Below are 19,970 nucleotides of genomic sequence, written 5' to 3' on the forward strand. Positions count from 1 at the left end.
CACTCCCATAACCAGAGCATTACAAGATTTACAATATTCATTATTTGGTTTTCTTTTGAAGAAAGAGTAAAGGTAAGCAACAGAATAGATCAAGATGCAGTAAGCAGGAAATCTTTAGAAGCCAAGGAGGACTAAACTATACTGTACAATAGAGTCTTTATACTTAAAAACCTCTCCTGTTAGAAGCCCATCATTGAACTAAATACTTACATTTTTACAAGAGAGGCGTGCAGGAGAGAAGGCGAAGAAGAGAAATACTGTAGGTTCCAAAAATGTAAACTAATGTTGCAGCAGAATATAAAATAATTGCACCAAAGCATACCCCCTCAGATACCTAAAATCACAGCAACAAGACTGGACAGGACCTGTAATTAAGCATGGAATACAGCTGATTAGGGAAACGCCTACACCCAACCTCCACCCCACAAAAGAAAAAAAAAAAAAAAAAGAGAGAAAAAAGGAAGAAAGAATGGAAAAAAAAAGAATGAAGCCAATGATGTTTCTCAACTGGTCATCAACTCAGACTGATGTAAACAACATGCTGAAAATCAGTTCAAAACAAATGGTTGTCACAAAACAGTAGTGCAGATACAGAATAATCCTGAGAATGCCAGAAACATTACTTCATATTGTAGAATACCAGGCATCTACACAAAATAGGACTCTATTTAAGAGCTATACAACACTGAGCATGCATAAAAGGCATAAGAAAACAGATTAAAGTCCTCCCCTCCTTCCCTAAATAGCTACCATAGATCCTTCGCAGAGAAACCATTTTAAAAAGAAATGTAGACTTTTCAGGGTGAGGCACTGCAGCTTTTAAAGCCTGTTGTGCAATCACAACTCTTCCCCATTCACAAAACTAAACTGAAACTGAAGTCTAAATCACCTTTCTGTGATACATGTGATACACCACTCAAAAATAGCATCAGTATTGAGAGACATCATTTATTAATGATCCACCATAATGTCTGTAATGTGAAATTCAAAAACTTAACATAGGCAGTTCCTCACTTCCCAAATTAGACAGTAGGTTAAAACAGTTTTGTGAAAACACTCTCTCTTCACTCCAGTTACTGGAAGCAAAATCCCTATGAACATAAAAACTCAGATCCGTTTACTTTTATGCATAACCACATTCTAGATTCCTAGAAAGCGGCACTAATTTCAGTTAACTGGCAAAGTTCTAGTTTGTCAGTTAGTTTTGTTTATCAGACATGACAAGGTAATAACTGGCTGGTCACATTTCTTTATGCACAATGAGACTTTTCAGACATCTGACACAGAGCAAACATACAAACATTATCAAACTGATCATGCGGTAGTATATCAAGAGTATTTTATATTAATACTCCAGATAAATTACTTGGGTATCTTAGCCAACAGGTATTTTAAAAAGCTTCTCTTAAATGAGACCTTGCTTTCTTTCCAAAATATGTTTTTCCTGCTTATTTTCCCTCTCCTTCCTCCAAATTTGTAAGTCACAAATACAGGTAGATGAAATGAAGTACAGGCTGAGATATTAATATTTTTCTTAGAACAGCTATGCTTGCCATATAATGAGAAGGTAACTTAGAACAACCAAAGAAAAAGTAAATTAAAAATCCATCCAAAACCATCAACATACTTGTACTGAACAGTCTTCAGACAAACTTCTTACCTCCAAATATCACTTCCTTTAGAGAACAGGGAGGACTTGATAACTTCAGGAGCCATCCACGCATAAGTCCCTGCTGCACTCATTTTGGTTGTTCTGTGCCATTCTCTAGCCAGACCAAAGTCTGTAATCTTCAAAGTTTTATTGCAAATGTCATCATGTTCCATCTTCTCTAGCAACAAAACTGCAAAAGATCGAGTTTGTAGATAAGTTGAATTGGAATCAAACTAAAATATCTAGTCTTGTTATTAATTTCACATACACCTTGCACTTCGCAAATAACTGTTTAATACAAATGTTGTGAAATTACTGAAATTTTACATAAAAATGAAAAAGGTTACTGATAATTCTAGCCTACTCTGAGCAATGAAAGGGAGAAATACGGTGTCATGAGCACTTTCTGCAATTGTGTAAGTACACATTAAGCTAGTATATGAAACCCAGTGGAAAGAGATGTAAAGCAAAGCACTTAAGTTTAAGAAAGCACAGAATGCTACCATCCTACAGATGACGACAGGCCATGAAAATGGTATTCACTTTGGAACAAGATTCTGAAGTAGTAAAAACAGGAGTAGTAGTAAAACAAAGGTGGATGTTAAGAATTCTTCTCAACACAATAGGAACCCATATATCACCATTAAAAATACGTCCCTAATACTATATTCAATCCTGGTTCATCATCTCAAAAAGTGTATCATAAAACTGAGATACACAGAGAAAGATGCAACTGGGGGTGCTCCGAGCAGCGCGCCCTCAGTTACAAGGGACGGTTGATAGACCGGTGCTTGTGAGCAGGGGAAAGAAACAGCTGAGAAAAGAGTCTCTGATAACAGGCAGAGAATGAAGCAAGCTACAGGTAACAATTGTTCACAGCTTCTCAACACGAGACGTGGACAACATCAAACAAAATTAGCCGATAAGAATCAAACACACGCGGCAGTTGTTCACACAATACTGTAGGTGTACTTTGGAATTTTTGGCGTAGCGTGTGAATACTATTATTTTACTTCGATTTAAAATGCACCTACACAAATTCACAAAAGACAACTCCATCAAGAGCAATTACATTAAAAAAAAAAAAAAAAACACAACAGGAATTCAGGTTCAAGAAATCCCCAAGCCACAAATCACTAGAGGTTGGGAAATTATACCAGGGAGGTTAGCTTGCCTTGGGAATACACAACCAGCAGCAAGTCCCTGGACTTGGATCAAATCCATATTGTGTTAGATCCACTGTAACTTCACGCCTGTTCAAGGTGAATTGGCAAATTATCTTTCTTTCTGGTGCTCCCTCATACAGCTTGTGTACTCACCATCTGACCTGTTCTTAACACAAGAGCATTGGCGAAGTTGTCATAAAGCTTCTTAAAAGAGCCTTAAAAGAAAAGAATGGGCTTGCTGTGCTAGAGCTGACAAAGAGAAAGCCAATGGGTGCAAAGGAATTGTTATTAACACACTACAATTTTAATTTCATATTCAGTGCCTCTGTCACCATCTACGGTAGTAACTCGATTTTAATTTTCTGCTAAAACGATCTCCTGGGCCGAAGATCAAAAGTTGAATTGCAAATAAGAAGAATCAGCAATGCACGTGTTTTCCAAGCATATGGAGTGCAAAGCACAGTTCAAGGGAACCCATTAAGAAAAAGCAGATGAAAAATGACCTTGCCCTACAGAGGAAAAACCGATGAGCCTGTATTTGCAATTGCAAGAAATCGTTTTTACTGGTACAGATTAATTGCACTCTTACGAGCATTTCAAAAAATGATGTCAAATCCAGATTAAAAAAGACAGAGCCCACATTCCATTTTCAGTAAGCTTCTTAACGCGGAGTGGAAGAAACGGAGGCCAAAATGGTACAGACAAACACCGAGCTCAAAGCCGGCACCACCAGAACAAGCTAAATTCATGCACGGGTTTTTATAACTTTTATACTTGAATGAAAGACCTATTGTTTGCTCTTCCATTTCAAACATGCTCAGCAGAATTCCTGACATTCCTTGTCAGTCAATGTGACCGAAACCAAAAACAGTCAGTCTTGCAACAGGTAATAACTGGCCGACGGCCAGGTTTCATCCTAGGAAGGGACCACGTTCCTCAGCAAGCCGCGCTTCCGTTTCCTGCAGGGTCCGGCGAGTGGCCCCAGGGCGTGCGGCCTGGCAACACAGCGGAGCCGCGCTGCTTCCCACATGGCAGCCTGCGGCCCCTCGTCCTTCTGCAGCCTCACAGCCCTCACCAGCCACCCGTCTGACCGTCCGAAGTCACTCGGGCAGCCCTGTGCTCGCCCTGCTCACGCAGCCCCCACTTATCACTCCTCCAAACCCCTCAAGTTATTCTGCCAGGCTCCCGTGCACCTCCGATGCGGGGCTGGGTGACAGCCAGCTTAGCGCTCCCTAGCTTAACGTTTTTCAGACTTGATGCCTTCCACAAAGAGTAAAGGTCAGGCTTATACAAGCAAAACCAGAGACCGTGACTATTTCCGAATGATTCAAAACCTAAGAGAAGGAGACTAAGTCAGATGTGATAAGAACGCTTTGCGTCAGTCAAACTAACAAAACTTTATCTCGGATTGTTATTCAAACATCGCATGTACTACGGCAAGAAATAAACGTTTGACTAAATATTTTAAGGCCTCATATTTTTCCACCTGGTTACGCTGTTTTCAACTCTATTCTGAGTTTACCACGCCTTCTGTCCTGACTGCCCTTCTGCAGAGAGATCAAGGAGACAAAAAATTTATTAACATCACAGTACCTGAGGTTTGAGTGCCATACACCAGGCACTGCTTGAATATAAGAGACAGCATGTGCCCAGAACTATTTACAACTGGGGAACACAGATGTCACTGCATGCTATTTTCAATAATTCCATGAAATATAAATCATTAGGTTGAAGATAAATGCAAAAAAATCCTTAGAGTTAGAGAGAAAAATGAAAAAATGTAATTGCTACATGGCTGAGCGGTATTAACATTGGAAGCTATGATATAGTGGATGTCCTAAGAATTAAAGAAGTTTTTGACAGTGTAGCAAGGATACACAAGGGTTCTAACAGCATCCCTAGTAAATTTCTATTTAACCGTACAGATAAGAACTTATACTCTTGAGCTACCTAATGTTACTGAAGAAAAACTGGAAATCCAGGCATAACTCATTCTAGACCACTAAGGAAGTAGTTCACAGAATTTTAAATAATTCAGGTTGAAATGGACCTCAAACCCCCCACTCAGAGTAGGGCTAACATTAAAAATGTACATCTACTATCAATCCTTTTTATGACTCTGTAAAGTGATGGCAGTAAAGATCTATATTCGCTCAACAACAGATGTTAATTTGACTTAAATGACATCTTGGAATAGACCTTCAAGAACACTAGTTCAGGACAATAATTAAGGACACTGAGGCACACAGAACAGAACAAAATTACAGCAGAGTTATATTGCAAACAGCTCACATCACGCTAATCCCATTTTTTTTCCTGCTAAATAGTTTTTAAGAGAGGGATAAGGTAGCAGACCTGAGCAGATGTAAGTGCCTTTTAGGAAGTTTAATCATAAAGACAGGGTAAGAACTAATCAAAGAATTCTATAAAAGTGCCATATAAAGGAAGATCTCAAAAGACAAGTTAGTTACCAGGATGAAAAGAAGTCATCACTGAGTTTATTAGAAGCAAGTTTGCTTCACGTGCCAATTAGCAACCTGAGGAAAAATACAAAGTGCACGTCAAGAATGGACAGCAAAGTCAGAAAATAGTGCCCACTCTGAGGAAGGCCACATTATCATGCTAGGAAAACACGCAAAGGTAAAAGTGATTGATACCACACTCTTCAGCTACAAAGCAAAGGTGAAGGAAGAAGAAAGGTCTGGCTATTCTAGATAACAGAAGGAGAACCAAAACAGCAGTTGCACAGAGTTGCAGAAGTAGCTCATGAAATTCTAAGAGGTACTAAAAAAAAGGCTTTTTTCAGGAGAAACAGGGAAGTATCATTAGAGTTGTACAAGGCATAAGACGTGAAATACTGGATGACTAGAACTGAATATATATGTTCAACAAAAGTAACCTAAACAGGGGCAGGTGCAGAAAATAGAACAATTAGGAGCCTGTAACACCTTTAATTTAGATAAGTTAGAAGAGCTTGTCCTCTTCACTACGCTAAACCATGGCTGAGAACAGATATCAGCCATATCTACAAATAAGATGCAGGTCTAAAGCACTAGTGCTCTTATCAATAGCATGCTCTCCCTGGTGCCCTGCCCAGCCCATCTTACTTGCATGCTCATGACTAAACTTGGTTTTATAACTGGAGCTACAGGGGTGGGGAGAGATTCATACCAGATTCCAAGATATTGCCTCTGTTCTTCCACCAACCCCTTCTGGCTTGCTCCTCAAAAAAAGTCACAAAATTCAACAATCTTCCTGTCAAACCTAATGGTTGCTAAAATAGCAATGCCATTAAATCTGTCCCGCTTGCTTTCTGCATTATCATAGTTACAGCTGGAGTCTTTCTCTACTGATGGTGTACTGCAAATATTTTATGGTGTAGCACTATGCAGATAAGTTGTTCTGTACTTTTTATAACTGGATCTGCAGAATCAGAAAGCACCGGCTAGCTCAGTGTTTCTCTAATTAAACCTGGACTGGCAGCACCTCCACAGAACTACTATCGTTCCCATACATCTGTCATCCATCAGGAAAGGAACAGAATTCAGGCTTGAGTTGAGTTGAAAATCTTTCTGAGAAAAAAAACAAAACAAAACAAAAACACAAAGTGTGAGGCAGGACATAGATGCTGTGTTCCACAGAACAGAGAACTGAAAGTTGGGTGCAGGGCTCTGCCACATGCTAAAAAAAGAACAAAGAACATGAGAGGAACCAACTGGTTACACAAATGGGGAGACGGGACCCAGTTCTTTTTTTTTTTTTTTGAAGCACCAAATATTACTGCCATCAGATACTTCCTGGCTACAAGACTAGCTGTAAGTGGTTAAGAAATAATGGGAAAGAGCACATTTAGACAAGTCAGATTCCTGGGGTGCATGCAAACTCAGATCTAGGACAACACCCCCAGTGCTACCTCCAGTACTGAGCTGAAACTCTAAAGAGTAATTGAAATCATTTGTTTAAATCACAAGAATTTTGTTTAAAGCACAACTTGACCAAAAAAGCTCACTTTCTCCCCTTTCTATTTTTTTAAATTCACATAGTTTAAGTAACAGTATTTAAAGCAAGCCTGAGGGAAGTCTGGACAGACCTTGTAGTTGGCAGCATAACTAGGAAACTTCCACCTAGCGCTAAGATTTTCAATGCTATTCTTTTAATGTTATTTCCTACGGTGTTAGTTTTCTTTTTTGTTACTAAACATACACAGATCATTATATTTCACCAACTTTGTTAACTATCTGAAAGTCCCCGTTTAATACAATCTTTGACAAGATTCTTGAAATCCAAAGACTTTATGCAATTAAATCAATTTTAATTTCATAATGCATTCCAACACTTCGGGCAGACCCCTTTGGGTTACACAATTGGTTTAAGGGGCTAAACAAAAAGAAGCCAAGTTAAAGGACTGAACGCACATAGGAAGCTTAGATGCATTTTTAGTGCTTAGATTTACAAAAACTAACCTGAAATGCTCAACTTCTTTGGATTACTCCTATCTTTACCGTCTCTGAAGTTCCTACTATACTATACTCTCTTCAACATCTGTTTTGTTGCTATTAAGAATACAATGCTAAGCAGTCTTACTTTCTTGAATTAGTAGTTACTTGCCACCTTTTCTTGCCAATTTATCTACAGTTCTCTGAAAAGTTCATTATGCATTTTGCAAGTTATTTAATAGTATAGCTATTTAACTTAATATGATTACAGGTTGAGTGCCTACATGCCATTATATTTACCACTGATAAAGTCATTCTTCAAGAACACCAAACAGAAAAAAAATAGGTTACAGTATACAGCTCTACTTGCAAGTGAAGATTGTGTAGACAATGCTGCTACTGTCATCCCCCCATGCCCCCAGTCAGTTCCCTCTCCATCTGTTTGTAAATTAATCCGGTTCCTGTTAATTCACTAAATCAACATGCATCAAAACCAGCAGGGCAACCTTGTATCTTTACCTGGGAATTAACAAGCAGGAAAAAAAACTGATTAATCACGTTGCATATTCAGCTTATGAAACACACTACCTTGTCAATATTAAGAGACCTACCTCCATTCCTTCTAGCTGTTATTTGGTTTCAATTACAATTTGACATTAAAATTTCAGCACTGTTTATAGAAGCCACGTCCAGCTCTACTGAGTGTTTCAACTGCAAATTAACTATCAGAGTGAAAACATTAACTGATCAGGATGTATTCAATGCGTACAAAAGGTGATCCACAGCACTACTTCTTAGACACCTTGCTTTTCTCCTGCGAGTTCTTAATATAACAGTTAAGAGCTGAGCCCCTCACCTCTGCAGCCAGCATCAGTCAGATTGTGATCATCTCACTGGATGAAGTTTAGAGCTCACCATCAGCAAAAGAATTTTATCCTTTACATAAAGATTACATATGCAGGAGGCATTCCTCTACCTCTTATTGTGAGACTTCACCTGGAGTACTGCATCCTGCTCTGAGACACCCCCCTCAACATAAGAAGGATGTGGACCTGTTAGAGCAGGTCCATGAGGATGGTCAGAGGGCTGGAACACCACTGCTACGAAGACAGGCTGAGGGAGTTGGGGTTACTCAGCCTGGAGAGGAGAAGGCTCCAGGGTGACCTTATAGTGGGCTTCCAGCACCGAACCTCCAGGCTTATAGGAAAACCGCGGAGTGGCTTTTTACAAGGGCATGTAGTAACAGGACAAGGGCTAATGTTTTTAAGCTAAAAAAGGGTAGATTTAGTTTAGATATTAGGAAGAAATTCTTCCCTTATAGGGTGGTGAGGCCCTGGCACAGGCAGCCCAGAGAAGCTGTGGGTGCCCCATCCCTGGAGGTGTTCAAGGCCAGGCTGGATGGGGCTTTGGGCAACCTGGTCTGGTGGGAGGTGTCCCTGCCCATGGCAGGGGTTGGAACTGGGTGATCTTTACGGTCCCTTCCAACCCAAACCATTCTGTGATTATAAGGATACTGTGCTCCACTATCCTATATGCCCTTTCGCTACATACATTCTTTAATTAAGAAGTTAATCACTTCTTAATTTTCATACTGAATTGAAAGCATCTCAACAATTTGTTCTTAAGTATATTTATTTAAAAACATCTAGCTTAGAAAAAACCCTACCTCACACAAGCCAACATATATTTAAGAAGTCCTGAACAAAGTGTTCCTAACTGGAAAGCCAAAACAAGACAAGACTTGACAGAAAATGTCCTTGATAGCAAGAATTTACAAATACACACCAAACACATAAGAAAAACACATCCCATAGTGGGCCATGTGGCACAGAAAAAACAGGCAAAACATTAGAATGACGGAGACTTGCCTGAGTGTCTGGAAAAAAGGAGGAGAAAAGAAGAGAGAGGAGTGATTTCAGCAACTGCAACATACCTTACATCACCATTTTTTTGCTTCCCCTTCACTTCTTTAATAACCATTATTAAAGCAACTTTGGGCAAATGGAAACTTGAGAGAAAGAAGCAGTTTTAACAAGTTATTGGCACACACTGCAGATGCTGCAAGTTATTTTCCTGCCTGCCATCTGTGCTTTACCTGCTATTCTGATAGTTCTGCAACACAAAACAGAAATTTCTGTTATGCCTTAAGAGGAAGTACCAGAGGTAACAAGCATTTATAATTAGACATTCAAATAATTACCAGTTTAAAAAGTAAATTCTGAAAATTGAGGATTTGGACGTTGCACTAGAAAAAAAAAAAAGCAGATTGTACACTAAACGTTCAAGTCCTTTGTTTAGTAAAATACCAGGATTAATTCTATTTAAATTTTGCACTTAAGGGTTACCACACTACAGCAATCCCTCCACAATTTTACAATTCAATAGAAATCAGTCCACACTGAAGCTTACTTTTAAAACTCACAGCACTCGTTTACACTGTACCTACCAGGAAATTCCATACTTATTTGAAACACAGCAATTACTTTGTTTTCAAGTGAGCTTTTAAGGTCTTTCTTCTTTGCTTGTTACTAGTTTTTAAAAGGCAGCTATGCAATAAAAACAGTGACCAAAATGCGGGGAGATTAGAAAGAAATGCTAAGAGCAACTAGGAGCAATAGTTTGGTGGTAAATCAGTCATTCCTGACTAAAAGAATTCTTTAGTTTCAAGCTCTACAGAGTAGAGTGAGTGCTTATCCATTCCTTAAAGATAATCATCTTTGTTAGGAAATAGTGAATAATTTATTTTTCTTAAGCAATTCCTTTCTATTCAAAAAAAAAAGTCAAACCAGAGCTATTATACTCAAACTGCAAAAGGAGAGTCATAGCCAGTACTGAATTCATGAGGTACAATTCCCTCCAAAATAAATTTTCAGAGAATGTGCTAATACCTCCCTTACTCCAAATTCACAACCTGGACATTTTCTTCAAATTAAACCAACATATGCTATGCAGCATACCAAATTCACAAGGCCAATGCAGCTGAGGTTTGTAACCTCAGAAATGACACCCAGAAGCAAGAGGTTACCTTCTTTTGGAACCATGCTAACAAATTAACTTTGCTATCATTAGTCAAATCACCTGCTCAATAGTTAATTTTAAAAAGCAAGAATATTTAATTCAAATTTCTTTTGGATTTAGATTATCTTCTTCCAGTAAATACAAAATCACTTGCTATATTTTTTATTTCAAGCTAATCAGGAAAATCCACAGCTTCTGAACACATGAAAGCATTTACATAGTTGACGTACTTTTCCTGAGTGTAACACACTATACTTGTAAATTATGTACTTCCTTGTTACTTTACTTTTTGTGGTCCATATCAAGCTGCATTGGCTGTGCTTGTTTTAGGATACTTTATGCACAGAAGTACCACTTTGAAATCAAAGATAGGTTAGAAAAGTTTTAAATAAATGTATAGACATACACACTAAAAAATTAATTAAATCAAAACACATTCTACCTTTAAAGGTGACTTACTAATGAAACTGAAGTATAAGGGTGTAGGCTGATGTCAAAACCAAGACTGTAAGAGCTACCTATCACTACAATACATATCTTAAACTCCTCTTCAGTAATGGCCCCTCACCTATTTCAGTTAGTAGATCCAACTCTTTTACAACTAGGTATAAAGATGGAAAAAGCAGCAAAGCTGGAATGTATTATAAAATCACCTTTGATAAAATTTACTATTGAAAAGAATCAGCTGAATAAACTCAAGACAAAAGAATTTTTTCCTGTCCCTTTGAAGATGCTTACACTATGAAAAATTAGTCCAAGAACCCAAACAAACTCTGGTTGTAGACACTTTGTCAAGTGTAGTCACGTAGTTCCCTGAGAAACTCATCACGACAAATGAAACCCCTTTAACATCATTTCTATGGGAGATTTTAATAAGCTACATTCCATAAAGGTCTTCAACTTTGATCATCAGTTTCATCTGAGAATTAAAGCAATTTATTTTAAAGAACATTTAAAAGAGTCTTGTCGTTTTAAAACTTTATTTATTTTTTTTTTTTTTGCTAAACTCAGACTGTTTCAAAATAAATCAGGAAAAGAAAGACAAATTTTGAGCCCACTTCTTTGTTTTTCTAAATACAAAACTTGGCAGAAAAAAATATATCAAGTTTTTGTTAAATCCTTGCGGCTTCCTCAGTAGCTGAGGAGCAGCCTCTCACAACTGTGCGTTTCCAAGAACTCTAATCTTCTTTAATAGCAAAGGCAAAACGTGTAATTTAAAATGAGTATTTGCAAGCTTGGCAGCACTCTTGGGAAGAGAAAACCTGCTCTTTTATCTCAATTAGTGTAGATTCAGCAACAAGTTAAAAATGATAACTTTTCCTTTTGTATGATACATTAGGAGAAAAGAAATACAATTAGTTTCAGGCATAACAATGACATTAATCCTAGTAGAAAAGAAAGAGAGAAAACAACCCAAACATACAGAACCAAAACACATCCAGTTCCAGGAGTTACTTTGTCCCATAACAAACCACAGAAACGAAGCAGTTACTCCTGCATTTTTCAGAGGGAGGGCCAGCTTATCAGCTCCGAGTTAATAGCACACCTGCCAAAACACAGATTTTAGTAGCTACGAAGAGAACAAAGCATGATTATATAGCCAACACTGGCATGTCTAGGATTGATTTAACCGGAGCTATGACCCCACACAAAAAAGGTTAAACCTGGCAGGAAGAATACTTATGTGCTGACATTATACACTATTTTTTATATATACTTATATCTAAATTTGCTTTATATATAAACCCATGGCTTTCAGAGGTGCTAAGTGGGTCAAAATTTATAAAACCACTTACTGGCAGCTACTGATGTGGGGTAAAGCTCTGGTAACATGGTTAAAGCGAGGTAAAAACGGTGAAATTAGTTTTAAATGGTCAAGTCAGGAATGTAAGTTTATGACACCAGTTATTAGCTTGGTACTGCTACCATAAACAGTTAAGTCACTTGGTCTTCAATGTACTTCTACATACATTTTTATTGACTTCAACACCATAATTTTACCTCTAACAAGAAAAAAAAAAGCTTAAAAACAAACAAATCTGCACTTTTTATAAGCATTACTACAGAAGACCACTGAACTGAGGTTCAATGTTTCAAATTTAAACAGATCATCAAAAATAAAGAAAATCAAGGGCAGAAGTCATCCATGCTGCAAACACTCCTTGCAAACATTCATTCTACAAGGCCACAGAACTTGAAACACTGAAGCATGTTTAGAAGAAAGTTTATGCTTACTGATAAGAAAAATAAGAGGCTGCAAACAAAAAGCCATTATCTTCTAAGGTCAAAGAAACCACAAAATAGCATTCAACATCCAAGTACAGTTCAATGATGTGTTACTTCTTCATTCTTTTAAGTTTGCAGAACATAACTATGAACTTAAAATATTTAATCGGAAGGTCCAAACACACGTACTGTGCTTGCAGTCCCCAAAAGCGGTGGGGAGATACACAACTGGAGCTGAAAACTCAATTAGCTCTCACATTTTTCTAATGTTGGCTAACACTATCAATGCCCAAATTGCAGTTATACTTCTGTGTTATGTTTGTTTAATGCAATACCTCAACACACAAGCCTTACAGTCTGCATGCAAATTTCTTTTCTTAGTGTTTAGGGGAAGGAACAAAATTATATGATTATTTTAACAGCATGTGGGAGCTATTTAGCTGCCTGATTTTCCACCCCCAAAACTGCCATTTCAGAAAAAACAATCAGAAAATCTGCAAGGTGCAGACTAGGATGTGATTGCCCATGCTGGGCAAGAAGAGGTCTCCAGAAACCTTGGCCCAAATGCACCTCTTGCAGAAGCCTCCCAGGGAGGAGTCCAACAGGGAGCAGGAGGAGACAGACTTCCAACAGCTGTAAAACAGCTCATTTGGTGTCTTACAGGAGACAGAAAAAAGACAGGGGGAGGAGAAAGACATGAGAGATGTGAGATTCAGAATGAGATATTATACATATATATACACACACATATATATATTTATTAACTATACTACCCATTGAAGGACCAGAATCTTTACACCAAATAAGAGAAAGAAACAGTATATTATTTTTAAAAGCCAAAACACCTCCTTCCCTTGGAAGTTAACCTCTATGACATTTTATCATTAGCTATTTCTACTGCAGATGGTGAAAGCCACAGCAACCAGCTATTTAAAATTGTTCTTCATTGAATTCTAGTATCTCTTTCTGAACACAAAAGATAGAAAGTATTTACATGCAGCAAGTAAATGTATCAAGTGAAAATATAATGGGCATAACACAAAACATTTCTTTTGATACACTGTGTCTCAAGGCTGCTAGGCCTTTGCTGCTCCCACAGACTCCAGCAGGCTGTCAGGGTCTCTAAAAATAGAGAAAATAAAATCCCTATCTACAATAGTCAGAGCACATCAAATACTGGGAGCAAGGTTTTATGAAACAAAGCAGAACACTTTCAAGTGATATAACGATACCGAAGAGAAAAACATACTTGAATTCAATGACATGCTAACTTTTATAGTTCATAACCTTCAAAAGAGATGCTGTTCTCCAAGCTGATGAAATCCGGCAATCCTACAGTTTGCATGAGGGTATTTTTTAAGAATACTAATCAGACAAGATTGCTAAAACCAGAGCTCCTTCCTGCTCCACATACCCAGGATGCACGACCAGTTTTTCTGTTGCAATGCAGCAGCATTATCTTCACAGCACAGCACAAGGCAGGGCTACTTAAACTCATACAGATGGGCTAGGAAGCTGGTAGACCTGGAACAGTTTCTAAGCTTTATGTAATTTAAGTAATTAAGAAGAGTAGCGTTTAATTACCATGACTTCCTATATGAACACAGCACTGAACACTAAGGCAGAAGAATTTTAAACTGCTAACAAATAAGTGGCTCATGAAACATCTACAGAATTATCTATGGACTGAGCATCTTCCTAACCAGAGGACGATCCAGCATATAGTCTAGGATCAGCGGTCCACTACCTGTGGGCTAAGGGTCTTCTTTAAGCCAGCCTTCCTGAATTTGGCCCCACTATTTTATGTCTGTCAGATGAAATACTGAGAGCATAGCCATGTTCTCAGAGCTGTCAGGTTCCTTCGGGCTTCATGGAAATCAGACGTCTTACAGAAGAGGACACCCGTCAAGTCCACCAGAGAAATGTTCTTTCCTCTCCAGACATTAGAGATGCCAGCCAGTATTGCCACTTGAGTGGGGAGCAAGGCTACATGAGCTGTTTTCATACTGATGACAGCAGATGCAGGCTGCTACAGGAGGCAGCAGGAAGGCCCTAGTAGTCTGTGGCAGCGAACATCCCAGGGAGCAGAAGAGCAAAACTATCATGAGTGAGAGCATCACAGGGAGGTGAAGAAGATGCGGGGCACATGCCCGCAGAAAAAAAACAAAAACACTTTTTTAAAAATGTATTATATCAGGTGAGCAGTAATTGTCTCATGGCTACAGAAAGAAACAACTCCAAGTTTTGCTGCCATTAGAAGACATCTTGGGACTTTATTTACAGACACAGAAAGTTAGGTTGAAGCTCGAATTTGCAGAAAAGAGTCCTTCATCAAAACTACCAAAACCAACTGTATTAATTTCATTTTGATTTTTTCTTCATAACTGCTCCTTAGAAAACACTGCATATTCAAGCACTCTAATGTACAAGCAATCCTTACAGCTTTACTTGTGATGTCCTAAGTCTTCCCTCTTTGAAACAGAGCTAGAAGACAAATTCTGCACCCCAGTGATTTCAGAATAAAATTGGTTAAGATACCAAATAGAAATCTGATGTAAAACTTTTAATCCCCTCACACAACAGCTAGCATAATGTTGCTGGGTAAAGAAGCTAGAGGGAAAGTACATGTTGCAGATCCTTGATAACATCTCCATCTTATTTTAAGGGAGTTTTAGCAGCATGACGTGAGCAATTTCGTCACAAATAACCTATAAAAAAGAACCAGAGGTTATTTGTCCTTGCTTTTCCTCAAATTCCAGTACACCTTCCCTCAAAGTTATTGTGTGAGATTAGTTTGAAGAATGCTACATTGAAGTGGATTGTCCAGCTGCAGTTTCGCTATTCTGTTGTATGCTTGATTCCTTCAGATTTCAAGTATTGCTTTCATTAGCACGGTCACATCCACAGCCTTATTCAACAATCCTTGCAAATCAAGCTGTTCTTGACGATACCTAAAAGCCATACAAACTCAGCACACTTCAGAGAAGTGAGGGCTGCAATGGACCCTGTGATACTGGAAAAACTAGTGGAAGTCACAGCAAACCAAAGCCTGCTCACATATCCATCTCTAACAAACGAATACGGAGGACTTATCAGTATTATGCCAGTACACTGAATCTGCACCTAATCAACTTTGTGCTTTACCTTGTACTCATGGATGTGTCCATGCCATAAGCAAGACATTCTGAACTTTTTGTAATGGTTTCTGCAAGTACACAAAGCTGCTGCACTAGAGATAAAGCACATTTTTAGGCAGAAGTACTGCACAATCTGCAATCAAGCCCCAAACCACAAACCTCTGCTTTCTCTAGACTTCAGAAGGTGAAGCCTAGCTCGTTTTACCTGAACATATTAGTAGCTTTATTCAGACTCCAAGAAAAGCATCAGAAGAGGTGGCAGCAAGCCCCTAAACCACCCCAGTTAACAAAAAAGTTGCCCTTTGAAAGAGTCATCAAACCCACTGAGAAGTGCAACCCCCCCAAAAAAAACTCATGTTATTACTAGCATCCAGTCTTGTACATGAATGATTTTATTTTCAGTAAAGCAACTTTTTCTTGATCAACTGGCACGCTTAATTGAGATTATACTTGTACCTAGGAGAATTAAGAGTTAAGAATGTTAAAGGTTTTTTTTTTGTATTTTTCACACCTTAAGATACCTGCATTTCATTCACATTATTCTGTAATTCAGAATTCCTTGACTTTCAATGCTGATTTGGAAAATCTCAAGTTTTCTTTTAAATTTTTCTTCAGATTTTAGATAGGTAAAGTCCTCCTTTTCATCCTTCTTTTAGATCATCTTCTTAACCTGTAAACTATATCTAAGAACATAAGAACTGCTTGTTAGGAAGATGTAAACTATGTTCTCAAAATAGAGTGTGTTCTTTTCCAGAGAAACTTCTCACCTTGTCACCTGCACAAGTTTTTATAAAGCACCCACAGCTAATTTGCAAATCACCATTAACGGCCATGTCTATGCTTACTATATTTAATTTCATCAGACCTACTTAAAAGCTGAGTGCTCTTTACAGCTTTGTTTTGTCTACTTCTGAATAACCACTAAGTAAGGAACTCCAGAATTGAAGAAACTCCAATACCAACAAAAGCCAAGAGTAACCCCCTTAATCCCTTGTCCAGCCCTCATAAACATTGCTGGTTTTTCTTTCAAATATTGAAAACATTTCCATGTGTATTCATTTATTGCTTTGTCAGAAACAAAACCTTTTCCCACCTCCTAAAAGGAGCCCAAAGAAACGTGTGCATACAAACCTAGCTGGCCTCTAATGTCCACAAAATAATAATAATAAAAATCTACTGATCTTATTACTACTATTCAGTTTGTGGCACCTTCTCTAAACTGTCACGTCAGTGAACAGCACTACATATACTGTCCTACAGATCCCAACTCCAGGGAATGGCTTGGAGAGAAATCACATGCTTGCCTTTGTCTATTGCCTGCCAACCACAAGTCCAGACATATATCCTTTCTGGATCAAATAAGCTGATGGAAGGGGCTAGAAAACAGTTCTTACTTATTTGTTACGGAAGAAGTTTGGTCAGCATCCTGTAGCACTCCATATCAAGGGAAGTAAATTTTCCAATTTCTTGTCTAAGGAAGAAAAATCCCTTATCAGTGAAAATCAGTAAGCCAGAACGAAACGGACACATTGGCATAGTACCTGGCATTGACTAATGGAGAGCAGTGAACCCCACGGCTAACAGTCCATGGATAGCAGCAAGGAGCAGACAGATCCTGTGGCAGAGCCCTGTCTGTGGCTACAGCCATTGCTAAGCTGCTGCCATCCACGCTAGCAAGTCAGCCAGTCACCCCTGCAGCTTTCTACTCCCAGCGTGTAAGGCTGGAAAAGGCAGCAGTAACAGAATGAAGGGAAGTCCTGGATGAGTGGACAAGGGCCGTAACAGTACACGGCGTCAGGATTTGCAGCCATTTTAAATTCATGTAAAATTGTTGAACCTAATGACTACAGCATCACTACCGTATTACTGACTTCCAATGTTATCTTTTAGTTGATGATCAAGGCTGTCTGCAAGCTTCACCAAGATAAAGAAATGCGGGTGAGAAAACTAAGTGGCTAAAGTTAATTGCATGTGCAACAGTGGTTAATAATGAAAGAAGTGAATAAGCGCATATACTGAGGTTGTAATTAAAAGCACATTTTTAAAACGCTCTGCCATTATCTACATGCACAGAGGTGATAATGGTAATCAGTTCACAGCAGTCACCAACTCAGCTCTAAGCACTATGCTAAACCACAGGGTTATGAATTCATTTCAGATATGGACTTTGCCACCGTCAAACGAGGAGGGTAGTGTATTCTGTCTAAGGAAAGGCACACGTACTAAAGGTGAAGCAGCTCAGTCTGAACAGAGCAGCAAACTAGGAGGACACAAGCTGCCTACTGTCAGCTGTATATGATTTAAGGCGTTGGTCGTGACGTCTGCCAGGTCCTAAAGCAACGTTCCAGGAGTTCATCATCTTGCACTACAAACAGAACCACAAATACAGCTGAGCTAGGTCCTTTCTTTATCAAACAAATAGTGAAAGTACTCTCGGGAACAGTCCCATGACTGAGCCTTGTCTTAACAACCCATGCATGATGACCTTCAAGGCATACTGCAAAAGCCTTTTAAACAAAGTGCTTCCAACTTGAATGAAGCTTTTTCATTTCGACTTAACTACTTAAGGATGCCCAACTGAAAAAAAAAAAAAAAAAAAAAAAAAGCAACACCGCTGCACATTTGGGCTGCTCAGAACAAAAAGGAAAGGCCGCAGAGACTGCTTCAGCCATTTCTGTATGGACTAAGATTTCTACTTTCTGGTCACTAATTTGAAACAACCGCAATGGCAAGTCATAAACACCTCTACCCCAGCAAACCAGTGTTCAAGCACAACTCTCTTATATGCTCCTGTCTCAGCTCCAGCAGCTGGATGAAGGATTCACTAGGCACGAACCGAGTTACTCCCTCACTCTTTCAGGTGTTCTTGTCCATGCCAGAGGCTGAAAGCCAACCTGGCAACCGCACAAAAGTTCTTACTGTTTTTAAGCTACTGTCTTTTCTGCGGCAATGCTCCCTACGCAGGTGAGCTTTATCAAAGCTAGAAACACAGAATGTAAAACAAAACCACGTGCAAATGTTCACAAGCGATTAACTTTGCGAAACCTGCCTTCGGAAGTCATAGTAAGCCACGGCCTTGTGAAAGCAGAAGTACCGAACGTGTGCGAGCGAGCAAAGGAGTCTCGTGAATCTGCAGCCGTGACTGTGCAAAGATTTCATCCCGCTTCCCTTCCGAGCGAGCTCCCGCCCGAGAGGCCAGGACTTTGCTCCGCGTGTTTTTCCAGCGAGCCCTTTTTCTCCCCAACCTACCCGGCTGTCAGCTTCAGGGACAGCGCTGGGCGAGCCCACCGGGCTGTGACAGCTCTCTGGGAGAGGTGGGATGGGGGCACGGCGCCCAGGCCGGCTTGGTGGGCAAGCCACTGGTTTTTGGGCAGCAGCGCCGTGCCCGGCGGCCCGTGGGCAGCGGGACTCACCGTTGCTGGACTTGAGGTCGCGGTGCAGGATGGGGACGATGGCCTGGTCGTGCAGGTAGAGCATGCCGCGGGCGATCTGCACCGCCCAGTTGACCAAGACGTGCGGGGGGATGCGGGCAGCCCCGGGCCCGGCCGAGGAGGAAGAAGAGGACGAGGAAGACGACGAGGAGGCGGCGGCAGCGGCCAGGGCCCTGTTGAGGGACCCTCCGCGGGCGAACTCCATGACGAGGCAGAGGTTGGGCTCCCGCAGGCACACGCCGTGCAGGGCGATGATGTTGGGGTGCCGCAGCATGGCGAACAGCCGGGCCTCCCGCCGCACGCTCTCCGCCGTGGCCGTGATGTCCTCGTCGGGGTCCCGGCGCGCCGCCTTCACGGCCACCTCGCGGCCCCGCCAGGTGGCCCGGTACACCTTGCCGAAGCCCCCGACGCCGATCACCTCCCGCAGCCGCAGGTGCTCGAAGTCGATCTCGGGCGGGCTGCCCCCCGCCGCTGCCTCCTCCTCCTCCTCCTCCTCCTCCCGTCCATCTCCGCCGCCTCCGCCACCGCCCGGCCGGCGGCTGGCGGTCACGTAGTTAGCGGGGAAGATGCCGAGGCGCTGCCGGATCTTCCCCGCCCACCACCCGTCGTCGCCGGACACGGCCGCGTCCTGCGACAGCACCTCCACCACGTCCCCGCGCCGCAGGCTCAGCTCGTCCTCGCCGCTCGCCTCGTAGTCGTACAGCGCCGTCCACAACGGCGCCGGGGCCGGCGCCGGGGCCGGCTCCTCGCCGCCGCCACCGCCACCGCCGCCACCGCCACCGCCGCCGCCGCTCCCCGGCGCGGCCATGGCAGCGCGCTCAGCCCCCGCCGCCCGCGGGGCGCCCGCCCGGCCGCATCCCCACCTGCCGCCGCCCCGCCCCGCCCCGCCCCGCCCCGCCGGGAGG

General features: G+C 40.9%; 1 protein-coding gene across 1 annotated transcript in view; it reads right to left on the bottom strand.

Moving 5' to 3' along the window:
- Positions 1-19,873, bottom strand: part of MAP3K21 (mitogen-activated protein kinase kinase kinase 21) — a gene marked incomplete at its 5' end in the record, with an annotated part of 40,457 nt that extends 20,584 nt beyond the window's left edge. Inside the window, 2 exons of the mRNA XM_084512155.1 lie at positions 1,661-1,841; positions 19,048-19,873. Of these exons, the coding sequence (XP_084368281.1) occupies positions 1,661-1,841; positions 19,048-19,873 (1,007 nt within the window). The remainder of the gene's footprint in view (positions 1-1,660; positions 1,842-19,047) is intronic.
- Between the last annotated feature and the right edge of the window lie 97 nt (positions 19,874-19,970).

This window comes from Aythya ferina, assembly GCF_964211825.1.
Source record: "Aythya ferina genome assembly, chromosome: 3".
NCBI lineage: Eukaryota > Metazoa > Chordata > Aves > Anseriformes > Anatidae > Aythya > Aythya ferina.